At 44.6% G+C, this 12803-nt stretch overlaps 1 protein-coding gene across 7 annotated transcripts in view; it reads left to right on the top strand.

Moving 5' to 3' along the window:
• The window catches only part of SEPTIN6 (septin 6), a 74790-nt gene extending 63231 nt beyond the window's left edge, over nucleotides 1-11559 (top strand). For 4 of the 7 annotated variants that reach the window (XM_058659116.1, XM_058659117.1, XM_058659118.1 and 1 more), the window contains 3 exons: nucleotides 982-1172; nucleotides 3519-3580; nucleotides 8650-9648. In XM_058659116.1, the coding sequence (XP_058515099.1) occupies nucleotides 982-1172; nucleotides 3519-3580; nucleotides 8650-8978 (582 nt within the window). In that variant the 3' untranslated portion in view covers nucleotides 8979-9648. Of the gene's footprint in view, nucleotides 1-981; nucleotides 1173-3518; nucleotides 3581-8649; nucleotides 9649-10541 lie in introns of those variants that run through there. The other 3 variants (XM_058659121.1, XM_004587643.2, XM_058659119.1) reach the window with 3 other exon arrangements.
• Nucleotides 11560-12803: the final 1244 nt, after the last annotated feature.

Below are 12803 nucleotides of genomic sequence, written 5' to 3'. Positions count from 1 at the left end.
TGTTGTATTATTATCATTGACATTATTAACCATGCAGGGTAATTCCAGGGGCTCAGACAAAATGTTTGAGTTTGTTCTTGACTGTATTCAGGAGCAGACACTTTGAGAAAGTTACAAGAGCAGAGAACTAGCTTGAGCATGACTTTTTTTTTTTTTTTTGCTTTATACCTCTTTTTTGTTATATTTTTATTTTGAATTTTGTGAAACAATCTACTGGGATTCCCCCCACACAAATCCCACCCTGAACAGATTTTCTCCATGTTGCTACAATAATATATTCCTTCATAAGGAGTCATAATTCCATCAGTCTGTTATTTAAGTGTGCCCCGACATTGCTGGTACAGACAGTGTCAGACAGTCCAGCGTCCCATTGTCTACACATTTCCAACAGTTTCATTGGGAGTCCATCTTCTGTTTGGAAGCAGGGATGCATGTTGCATTGTACCCCCACATCTGGATGTGGTAGTCCCTAATACTCCATCACTATACATTACCATAAATGAGAACCCATACAATAATGTCAACAACTGGTATGAATTAGAACAACAGCCACAACAACAAATTACAGCACCATGAAAAAAACACACCACTGAGTAACCAACACATGGGTGACAAAAAGGAAACACAAAAGTGTCTTGGGAAAAATGATGCCACTGTGTAATATATGAGCCAGCGATGAATTCGACAAGAGAAAAGAAAATATTTGGAATAAATGAAACTGAAATCAAAAACTTCAGAACACATGGGATGAAACCAAAAACAAAAACAAAAAAACCACCAGTATGGATTGGGTTATCAAAATTACACTTTCCACGCTGGTGAGCATGACTCTTGATACCATTGCGGCAGCCCCGGGCAGGGATGTGTCCAGCAATCCCAGAATCCTGCAGGGTTGCAAATCTGCCAGTCCCCACCCTGGGCTCAGCTGGGCTAGGTGCTGCTGTCAAGGACTGATTCCCAATTCACTGTGCTTCCTGCCAGCTGCATGAGAAGTTTGACCGCCTCAAGAAACTGCACCAGGATGAGAAAAAGAAGCTGGAGGACAAGAAGAAGTCCCTGGATGACGAAGTGAATGCTTTCAAACAGAGGAAGACGGCGGCTGAGCTGCTCCAGTCCCAGGGTTCCCAGGCTGGAGGCTCACAGACTCTGAAAAGAGACAAAGAGAAGAAAAAGTAAGTCACGGGCTGCTCCAGGGAGGTGGTTTCTCTCTCCTCCTGTGCACCCACTCTGAGCAGGCCCCAGAGGCTGAGGCAGGCAGGCTGGCAACCAGAGGTAACCTGTGCATGGGCTGTGCAACCATGGTGTCCCAGGCTTAGCATCCCCTCGAGATCCTGCTTCCTTGGCTTTGGGGAGCTGAGACTAAGTGTGTTCTCGGAGGCCTTGCCTCTGCCCACAATCTGCTCAGGAAAACCCTGCAGACTCAAAGGAGTTGGTGGGTGGAGGGGAAAGAGACCAAGCAAAGGGACTGAAAGAGTAAAAGAAAAGAAGCAGCAGGAAGAGCAAAGTTCTAAGAAAGAGAGGAACCAAAATCAGGGCAAATGGAGGGTACAGGAAGAGAGAGGGCTTTTGTAGAAGGCCCTGGTCACCCTTTTTCTCCCCTCGCACCCTTGCCTCAGAGTGGAGCTGATGCGGCTTACAGGCCGACTTGCTGTCCACTTCTCTATGTGCAGTCCAACCCTCAGGCCGCTTCAGCTCTCACTAGCTGCAGGCAGCAGGACTTAACTCCCACTGCTGAAGGCTACATGCAGCCTGGCCTTGGGTTCCTGTGCCCTTTGCTATCTCCCTGCTGGATGCTTAATTGTACCCAGCCTGGGGTACTGAGAACATAATGAGGAGCCTCAGATGCCAGTGTGCTCTGTGTGCCCCACACTCAGTCCAAGTAATGATTTCAAAACCATTCTGTCTCCCCCAGTACTTTGGTAAGGCTAAGTGTCATGAATTCCACCGCATCACATGTGGGTCATGTAGAGAGACCCAACCACATGCCCTCTGCTTGCTGACGTTACCTGCTCTCCATCTTAGAACCAGAAAAAGAAAAAAGAAAAGCACTAGTGATGGTGCCTATGCAACAGCAAGAAGCCCTCCAGCAGTCCCCATGTGCAATGCTGTTGCTTGAGCAGCATGACTCGTGAGGCTTCCAGATGGAGTGTGTCACAAGGTCCCTACTAAAACATCTTAGGGGATCTGAGAGATGTCCATGGTCATGATCTTTTATTAGTAGCCACTTGTTCCTGGGATACTTTCTAGAAGGAAGTATCATCTTGCTTTCCTCTGTGCCTAACTTGTCACTCAGGAATAACTCAGTGACTTTGGTATAACAGTACAGTATTTTGTGTTTGAAGGCACTCATGTTTGCACACTGATGATTCTTTATTGAAAAGTGTCACTTAAACATGTTTACCAGTTAGTCCAGATATTTGTCACTGAACCTCCACACTACACAAGTGTATGGAAAAGAAAGATTGTGGAAAAATGAAATTAAAAGATAAATTTATTTTGGTACAAAATTTTAAAATAATACATGCAGTTTTTCCATTATATGCATTTTCCATGACCCTTTTAAAGATATCTTGTATGTCAAATTCATTATTTAATTCATTTTGAAAATATTATGAGTTGAATAAAGTTCAGCTAACTTTATTCAGTCTCTTTAGGCATACCATATATTTACTTATCTGTCATGGTGTATTAGTTGCACCAGCAGGAATAGATTCCTATTTTTAAGATCAGAAAACTGAATTTGTCATGAAGGTCTAACCTGCTACCTTTGTAGTCCTGATGTACTTGTTAACTCTGTTCCTGGGGCAGTTTTCCTGCCTGCTCACAGCAACTAGAGGATTGAGTAGTTTGTTCATACTGCACTAGCACCAAACTCTTTAAATATTTCCTATTCAGATATTCAGTAAAAAGTCCTCTCAGACCATGTTTTCCACCCATGGCTTCAAACAGACTGCCTTTCTCCCAGCTCAGACCAAAATCTGCCTGTATAAGAAATCCCTGTCTCCAGGCTCCAGTAGCATTTGGGGTTGACGGTGGCAAGTTTTTCCAGTTCTGAGATGAGTGACACCCTGGCCGGCCTATGGCACCTCATATTAGTGATAAGGGCCCTATCAAAAGAACCAGTCCTCTTCCACCCTTCCATTTGTGTAAGTGGCCCCACAGTCTGTGGGCTTCTTACACAGTCCCATGAACAGCTGGCCAACTCTTGGAAGACCGCTGTCATTTGGCCTATGTCACTCTGTTCCCAGTGGTGGTGACAGTGGCAGTTCAAGGCAGACATGGTGGGAGAAATGGTTCTTGATATGGTGCTTGAATCTAATGGAGTCACGTGTTCTGACTTTCCTTTGCCTGTTCTTAAAGAGATTAAGGAAAAGTGCCAGTGGTTCAGAGATCCCAGTTAACCCACCCCAACCTCTTCCCCTTCCTGCCACCCCAATCTCCTTTGACTTCTAACCCTTCATTGTTGGTGTCAACTCATAATATTTGATTTCTCCTCATGCTCACTCCATCTTCATCAGCTCTTACTGTTTTACAGTTAACTCTGCTGTTTGCTGCATGCTGCATGAGACCCAGGGTCCTGGTAAGCTTTATTAACTCTAAATAAAACTGGCAGTGACTTCTAGACCATAACTTCCCCAATCACACACCCCCTTCACACAGATCTAATCATAAAAGAAACTACTTCACTGGGCTAGCTGGTGTCCTCTTGTGTCTTGCAATATTAAGAAATAGTCTGGTGTGGTCTCCTATGTGGCATGCCTGCCTGTTTGATTAAAATAAGGTTGGGGTGGGAGAATATGAGTTACAGATTTTGTTTTGTTTTGTTTTGTTTTTTGCTATTAAAACATTTGGATAGCATAGGCAGATCTTGTGATCGATATTTGAGGATTGCACTTGGGCAGTTGTTTTCCTAAGAGTCATATTCCTTACTTTCAAAAGGAATTAAACTGAAACACCAAGAAAAAGAGTTGAGTTCACAAGTTTCATCCTTCAGTGTTATAGTCAACATTGATCCCTAGATTTGGGAATGTCCAGAGCCAACAGGAACTAGTTTCTTTCTCATTTTCCCTTTGGTGGCTGATTCCTACCTGAGTTTCTCAAAGTTCCTTTGGCTCTGTACCCCCACTCCAAAGCTATAATAAAAGATATGGAAAAAATGAAGAGACCTCAGATATTTTAGAGAATCCCTTACATTTAATTGTATAAATACTAGCTTCAGAAAAACCTCTGACTAGGACCATTAGGCAGGTAATTTTGGTGAGAAGTTAAGGTAGCAGTCTCTGGCTCACATCATGTATAGGGAGATTGAAAGCAATGATACTCAAATGGTAAAGGGAGAAGGAATATGAATGGTTTTAATGGCACCCTGTTAGGTTTATTGTGGTTTTTCTCAACTTTATCATAAAACTGTCAACCACGAGCCTACTATGAGAGGAGAGTGCAATACTGCCTGATGTACCTGCAGCCTAGCCTGCAGCTATTCATCAACACACAGGCAATCCTGTTCCATCTAGTGCAAAGACCTTAAGTACTCTAAAGCAAGACCTACAAAATGTCATCTGTGAATACTTCCATGGGTAGATCCAAGAGCTAATGACTCAAAAAAAAAAAAAAACCACCCACAATCCAAGTATTATACCTACAAAATTGGCAAAAACATTCAGCTAAAACATCTAACCAGTGTTGGAAAGATACCCCAGTTGTCTCCCTAATAGCTTTTATGTTTGGTTTGCGGAGATTAGGAGGCAGAAAATACTGAGAAGACTTTTCCTGCCTCACCTGGGTATAACCTATGACATAAGTGAAGAGCCTGTGGCGAGCGAGCAACCAAGCTGATGGCAGCAGTTCTCACAGTGGAAGCTTGAGGCAGCTGGAGAAACATCTGACATTCAAGCCAATGTTGAGGGGAAACCCAGAGAGGTTCCTGCAGCCCAAGACCTATGAAATTGGGCCAAATGAAACAATACTGAAAGGACAATGAAATGATTATCTGGTCGTAGGGCAGTCCTTGGAGTCCCTGCTAGTTGACAAGAATTGAGTAGCAGCTTCCCATTTAGGAAGACTATGACCTCCTAGAGTGTCCATCCACTGCTGTAGTCCTTGTGCCTAAAAATTGACATGCAGCCTAAGTGCAGCCCATGCCTCTTTTCCTTGATCTAACATTTCTTAAAATTATGTTTATTTGAAAGGCAGAGTGCAGAGTGATTGAGACAGAAAGATCTTCCATTTCCTGGTTCACTCTTTTTATGGCCACAGCCAGGTGCAGGGGTAGGCCAAAGCCTTGATCCGGGAACTCCATCCTGGCCTCCCACATGGATGGCAGTGGCCCAACACTTGGGCCATTTTACACTGCCTTCCCAGGTATGTTAGTAGGGATCTGGATCAGAAGCAGAGTGATTGGGAGTGAAACCTGTGCTCATGTGGAATGCAGATATTTCAAGTGGGCTTTACCCTCTGTACCATACCACTGGCCTTCCCCCTCCCACCATCATTTTCAATGGGCAAACAATGGAACATGTATTCTGGTAAATTATATTGCAATTTATTTGGGTTTCAATGTATGTTTCTTGGCACAATTTCATTCAAATTTCCTCAAGTAAAGCATTCCTAAAATGAGACCATTCCTAAAATGAGTTCTGGCCAAACTGTAATGAAAGCCACACTGTATATATAAATGGGGCGGGGGGGGGAAGGTGGGCGTTGTGGTGTAGCAGCTAACGATACCACCTGCAATACTAGCATCCCATATGAATGCCAGTTCATGTCCTGGCTGCTCCCCTTCCAATCCAGCTCGCTGCTAAAGTGCCTAGAAAAGCTGTGGAGGATGGCTCAAGTCCTTAGGTCCCTGCACTCATGTGGGAGACCTGGAACAAGCTTCTGATTCCTGGCTTCATCCTAATACTTCTTGACTATTGCAAGAATGAACCAGGGGGTGTGGGGGAGAATGAACCAGCAGATGGATGATTTGTCTCTGTCTCCCACCATCCCTCTCTCTCTAACTTTGCCTTACAAGTAAGTAAATACATCTTCTCCCCCACCCACCAAAATGAGAGGCTATTGGTGAACAGGTGGAATGGCCAGCCGCAAGTGGATTGGCATAGGCTTTTCCTCCAGCCAGCAGACCATAGAGGCAGTTCCCAATCCAACAGGATGCCTTGGCTCGCCAGGATCTGTGGGAAAAGCCACCCCCACCCTGCCACACGTATGGTTTGGAAATTACTTAGGACACACTATTGTAGGTGATCTGCAACACTACAAAAATTCTTTTGGTGGCAGTACACAGTGGGGAAGACTGTCTATCAGCAGTTATTGACCCTTGGGGTTACATAGCACATAGACAGTATACACACATGAAATATGCCAGCTTTTCCTTTAAGCCTAGACCATCAACCCATGCAGGGTGTTTTTTAGTTTACTCTTTCCCCAAAAACTAAGACAATAGTAAGAGATGTGCATTCATTTAGCATTTGTTACTTTTCAAAGTTTTTTGTATGTGATATACCAGTTGGTAGAGAAGGAAGGGAGAACTGAGACTTAGCAAGGGTCAGAAAATGTAGTTTGTGACAGTACTGGAACCAGAACGCAGAATCCTGTGCCTACAGTAAGTGGCAGCTCACAAAAGAAAGAGAACTAATGTGTGTGAGTATAGTCACTTTGTGAAAGTAACTATACCCACATGCTGATTATACGCCTGTGTTTCTACCCCCTCTCGAAGTATCTCCTAGTCTTCATTTAATGGGATGAACATATTCTTTTGGTTAAACAAAAATGGCTCAGATCCACAGCCAAGGAATTATTGGAGACACTGGGGTGATGGAAAGAGTCTTAATTATTAACAGTTGTATCCTTGGCTTTGATTCTTTGTGACCACAAACAAATTGATAGATTTTCTGTGTTTCTCAGTTTATTCATATGTCAAATGGGGACTGCCACTGCTTGTCCTGTTTATGTTGCAAGATTAAGTAAGGGAAAGAGCAAAGTGCTATGAGAACACACGTAGTAGGTGGTATTTTCATGCTTCAAGGTTTTGCGTAACTGGCCTGGGTAACTAGGCCAGGGCCCAGCAACCATCCCTCCTCCCGCCCCCAATGTTTCACAGGCAGGCCTTGCCCGAGCATAGCAGTCATCAGGCTAGGACTGCTCCAAAAGCTAACCGAGGTGGAAACTCAGCTTCTCCTGTTTTCGGTTTGGGATAAGGAAATGCAGTGCTGTGTGCCTGGGACTCTGTCCAGGGGCCTGAGGCCAATGGGCATTTGCCGAGCACATTCCTGCACAAGGTGTCGGTGGGGGGTAGTTCTAGTCAGGACCTAGGAGCTAAAGAGAGACACAAGTATTTTGCTCTCTGGTGATCATTAGTTTGCTTGCTGATGCCACCACTGTGACCATTCAGGGCATGCATGAGTATGTGAGAGAAAACATATCCCTAAAGCCTAGGCAAAAAAAAAAAAAAAAAAAAAAAAAAAAAAAAAAAAAAAACAACCAAACAAAAAACAAACAAAAAAAACCAACCCAGAGCCATTTAACTCAGTTGTGTTCTAATTGGTCCATTAGGTGTCATCACTGAAGCAATTTCCGTCTGACCTTGTTTATCCTAATACACTAACCCATCCATTTATTAACCCGATCCCTCTTTTCATTTTCAGTTTGGGCTTCCTGTAGACACCCCTTTCCTTTGAAAGAGAACCAAGGCCTCCCTCTCTCTGTCTCTCTCTAATCCTCCCTTAACACGCCCAGGAAATGCAACCTGAGCCTCCCTCACCTCTTCCTTTGCCTGAAACTGAAAGTACAAGCACAGTATATGGCCCCTGGTCAAGCCTTTTGCAGTCCCATGGCTTGGAGATGCCCCCAACAACCACAGCCTCCTCAAAAGAAGGCTCCAGAAGATCTTTTTGGTGCCTTCTGTTTCTGGCCACTTCGCCCAGCCCTGGATGCTTTTCATTCACCACCAAGAAACTGCTCAAGCCGTGTTCAAAATTGGCCACATTTATTTATTCCAAGCCCTTCCTGTAAAGCACAATTGCTGGAGAACAAAAGCATCCATTTCCCCCAGCCGCACACACACAGACACACACAGACACACACCCTCTCTAACCTTGGTGCCTACAGGGTGGAAAGAAGACTAAACATGAGTATGCTTGTCAGTCTAGAGTCTTCAGTGATAGACCTGCAGGATTCTCCTGGGAGGTCCTCTCGTGTGTTTCCCATCCTGAAAGGGGGCCCCACCGCAGGGGTGAGAAGCCTATGTCATAAACTGGCAAACAGGACCATGGCACAGGTGTTTGGGGTTTGTGCAAATGAGTCTTCTAGTCTATGCAGTGATGATGCTGAGTATGCATTTTGCACACACACCCAGTTACAACAGAGGTGAGGCTCTCAGCTGGACAGAAGAAAGAAGAGCTATGCCTTGGAAAGGCCTCAACTTTATTTCCAGTTTTCATATTTTCAAGACAATTCCAGCCCAGATTTCCCCCAGCGTGTCTAATCTGGTAGTTGCTTTGGGAAACCCTTAGACTGAGAGAGCACACTGTCCTCACAGCATAGCCATGAGCTGAGTGGCCTTTGCTGTTTGGCCAGTGACAGGATGAGAGCTGGAGGGGACCTGGCAATGATCTGTGGCTAACATGCAGTCTCTCTGCCCTTCCTTTGCAGTAATCCATGGCTGTGTACTGAATAGTATTCCCCGCTACAGCTGGACTGGACTCCATTTAGCATTTTATGCCAAGATTCCTAGTTTAACTGACAGCTTTCCTTTGGAGTGCCAGGCAGCTGGGCTCCCCATTCCTGCCATGTACTCCAAGCCCCACTTCTTTTTGAGTTCTGCAACTTGTTCCTGCCTCGTACTCCCATTGGCACTGACCATGACTTCCTCGCTCCCCCCACCCCCATTAAAGTTGTTCTTTCGGGATCACTTATTTTCAAATCACACAGGCAAACCAGGCCATGCCAAAGGTCCATGCCTTCTTGAAAAGGGGAAGTAGTTTTCTCTTTTCAACAATAATCATAGGAAGCCAAAAATAAACAAAAAAAGGGTATAAAGCGAATAAATGCACACACTTTTTTTCTTGTTGGCAAAGCAAGAATGCAATTTTGAGAGGTGGTTGTTTGGTGACTTACAGATCAGTAGTGACCAGAGGCAAGCAGAAACATAAGTAATTCTATGGGAAAATCCAAATTAGGGTGGTACACTTTAGCAAGCCATATGCTTGGAAGTAAACACATGAAAATTAATGCCAATACCTAGTTCTAGAAACAAACCCCTTGGGTACTCAGCCAATAGTTCTGAGAGATGCAGGAACTGGGACCACCAAGTCCCCTTGAGAAGCTTGGCTGTTTTTATGTCCACCAGCAGGTAATCACTACTCCTGGGGTCACATTTGCATGACACACTAGAACCCCCTTTGTCTGGATTGAGGGACAGATGACTTGAGGCTGCAGAAGCTCTAAATACCGCAAAAGTGATGGAGCCATAGCATCTGTGAGAAGCAAAGCCAAGATTTCAGATTGAGGGAGATATTTTTGGTCAGGAAGCTGGCTAAAAAGAAGCTGCTTAGTCCACAAGAGCAAATTGAGAGCTGGAGAAGTGAAGGCACTTGCCTGAGGTCCCCCTACTGTTTGGTTCCCTACACCAAACTAAATCCCATGTCATTTTACCCGGTGAAATGGCAAAGTCTTTTGCTATTCAGAGAAATCGCATAAGCAGTATTATAGGATTCTTGAAGTTTTCTCCCCATAGAAACACACCCTGGGGTGTGGTGTATGGGGTAAAGGTGGGCAAGACAAAGGCTCCTGGCCAGCTCCCTAACCCAGCACTGCTGCTCAAACGGGCATGAGGGGGCAGCTTAGCTCCAAGGTTTCAACAGGGCCAATGGGACAGATACCTGGGCAATCATTAATCAGGGGAGATGGGTAAGTGAACACAGCCTTTAGAAGGCTGATCAAAGCTGTTCAAAAAATTAAAAACGTTTATTCCATTGGGTAGCTTTTTTTTTAAAATGTAGACAGGATTTTTTTCTTTTTTTAGCTCAGCCTTTTTTAAAAAAAGAGCGTCCTAAGCTCTCTGTTTACTCCTGGTGAAACAAACCAGTCATTAAAAATGGTCAGTGCTTTCCTTTGCCTAGAAAGGAATGGAATGGCTTTGAGATGTACATACACACACACACCCTTTATTTCCCCTGACGCCAAGAAGTTTGCTTGCCCAGTGCAGATCACTTTTGATTTGGGTTTCGGTTTTATTCCTTTGACCTTCCCATATAGCTGTGAATATGTGCTTGTTTTTCATTAAAACAAGAAGCTTTCAACCAGTATGTGGTGTTCTTCAAAGCTCCTCCGCTCATTCACCCCCCACCCCCAACACAGCACACCCTCCCCCTCCACCCCTGCCACGGTGATGGCCCATCTATGACCCTGCCTGTCTAGCCTGTCTTCTCCAAGTATAACCTGTACTGTTTCACACTGCCCACTCCCCTGCCCTGTCTTGCTGTGAACGGCCTTTTTCTCTGGCTAATTTCATGTTTTCTTTCTCTTTCTCTCTCCCTTTCCAGCTTTTTTTAATCTTGTCTTCAGCCGCTGCACTAAGTCTAAAGGAGAAGACTGCCATTGTAGAAGAGTTAGGGTTCCATATTGTCTCAGACCAGAAAGCAGCCGATCCCTTCCCCCCAAAACTGTGCGCACATACACACACTCCTCGGCAAGTGTCCCCGTTCCCTGTGTCCAGGCAAGAAGCTCTCTTCTGACTTACATGGTATTTTCAATGGAAGTGGCTTGTCCTAAACTAACAAGGCAGGACAGGAACCGGCAGAACTGGAAAATGGACCAAATGTATCCTCAGAGACAACTGCAGGAGCACTCACCCAAGTGTAAGTGACTGGGGCAGGAGACCTCAGCTATGGGGGTGCAAGTGTTGTTCCCAAGGTTTTTTGTTTGAGGTGTTTTTTCCTTTTGAAACAACCATTCTCTGGTTCGATGGGTTGCCTATCTCTGTTGACTCTTTAAGTATTTCTGAATATAGAAGAGGAAATCAAGTGACATTTATATCATCTTCAGCATTCACGAATCTTCTGTAAACCCCAGCAAGGAGAAAAACTATCCATTAGCATTCAGGTGGAGAAGGAAGAGTTGAAGAGGGGATTTAAGCCTAGTGGGAGCAGAATTGCTCCATTCAACCTTCTAGGACCAGTTGGGGTTTAGAGCAAGGTCTCTGCTCAGCCTCGGGTCTGGAGGGAGAGCTTTGATGTGGATGCCCTTACCTTGAATTCACTGGTTTAACTTGCATCAAAATACCATGTTGAGGGTGCCCATTCCCACATGGCCCTCCCAGCATCAATCAGCACCACTCCACTGTCCATTGTTTCTTGAGAGAGCATCTTTGCATGTTTTTCCAGAACCTGTGTTTTTTTTTTCTTTCTTCTCCTTTGTTCTTTTTGCTCAGAGGTATAAACCAGTCACCGCCCTTCTGGGGCTTTCATTCTCCACGAGAAACATCCCAGAACCAGCACTGTTTACCTTGATACCTTTCTAATGTCCATGTTAATTTTCAATAAAATTCAAAGAAAGGCTAAATGACTTTGTGCTCTCATCTTAAATCATGGAGTCATGTGACTCACACTGGTGGTCTGCCCTAGAAGAAGTGGGTGGCTTTGGGTCCACAGTGGGAGGAGCTCAAGGAAACACCAGCAGCCCTTGACATCTTTTTGGCTTCTTTCCCTTCCACCATCTGGGCCTAGAATTACCACTGGCATGGGGTTGGAGTGAGCAGGACATTCCCTACTTTTCCTTTATTAGCATGGACTTTGCAGATCCATTGAGCTAATTATCATCTAGGTCCTAAGGGAATAGATGGAAGAAGTGGGATGATCTTACAGAACACTATTCAGATGAGTTAATTTTGGAAGGAAAAAAAACTACACTTCGGGCCTTCTCACATTTAATCCTATGATGTGAGCATCCCCCAACTTCCATAAATGTGACTTCCCTATGATACAAAAAACATTCTGTAGATAGGAAGCAGTAGCTTTTGTCGTGGGTCTTGCGAGCTGACATCCCCCCACCCCCAAGCGTTAAAGCGGCCAAGTGTGAGTGGTCATTTTCATAATTCTGGTTGAAGCCAAGGTGAGTTTTCCTTATCTCAGCTTCCTTTCCGTTGCGGCCAGATGCTGAATGCAAGAAGAATGGTGTGAATCCTCCACATACCAAAGCTTACAAGGCCTGAGGTGGGTTCCAAAAGAAAACTGTCGGCTTGCCTCTGCGCTCCTTTTACACGAGGGGGCAGCAGTGCGTGACAGTGCCCGCCTGTGACGTCACTGGCAGAAGACAAGGGCTGACGTATTCTGGAAAAATACAAGCTCCTGCAGCTAGACAAATGCTGCCAGTGTGCTCTAGGACGGGTTGTAGTTAAAAAACAAAAACAAAAATCTTTTAGAAAAGGAGATTGTTAATGACTCCCTGTCTGGATTATTGTGAAGATTACCTGAGCTAATTAAACATCTGGGGATTCAATAAATGAAATTCTGTCTTTAAGAATGGAGTTTTTCCTTGTGATAGAGAATATTCCCCTTAGGGTTCGCTAATCTAGGGTTTCTCAACTTTTATATTATGGTCATTTTGATCCAGATCCTTCTTCGTTGTGTGGGGACTGTGCTGTGCATTGTACAAAACTGTGTGGTGTCCTTGGCCTCTGTCCACCAAATATCAATGCCACTCTCCCCATCCTGCTGTTGTAACAACGCAGAATGTTCCCAAGATGGCCAAAGCTCTTCTGAAGGACAAAATCGCTTCATGTTGATAACATTGCTTCCTCTGTTGAG

This window comes from Ochotona princeps, chromosome X (genome assembly GCF_030435755.1).
Source record: "Ochotona princeps isolate mOchPri1 chromosome X, mOchPri1.hap1, whole genome shotgun sequence".
NCBI lineage: Eukaryota > Metazoa > Chordata > Mammalia > Lagomorpha > Ochotonidae > Ochotona > Ochotona princeps.
The sequence above is the reverse complement of the archived record's forward strand: the minus strand, read 5'-3'. Positions and strand labels throughout refer to the sequence as shown.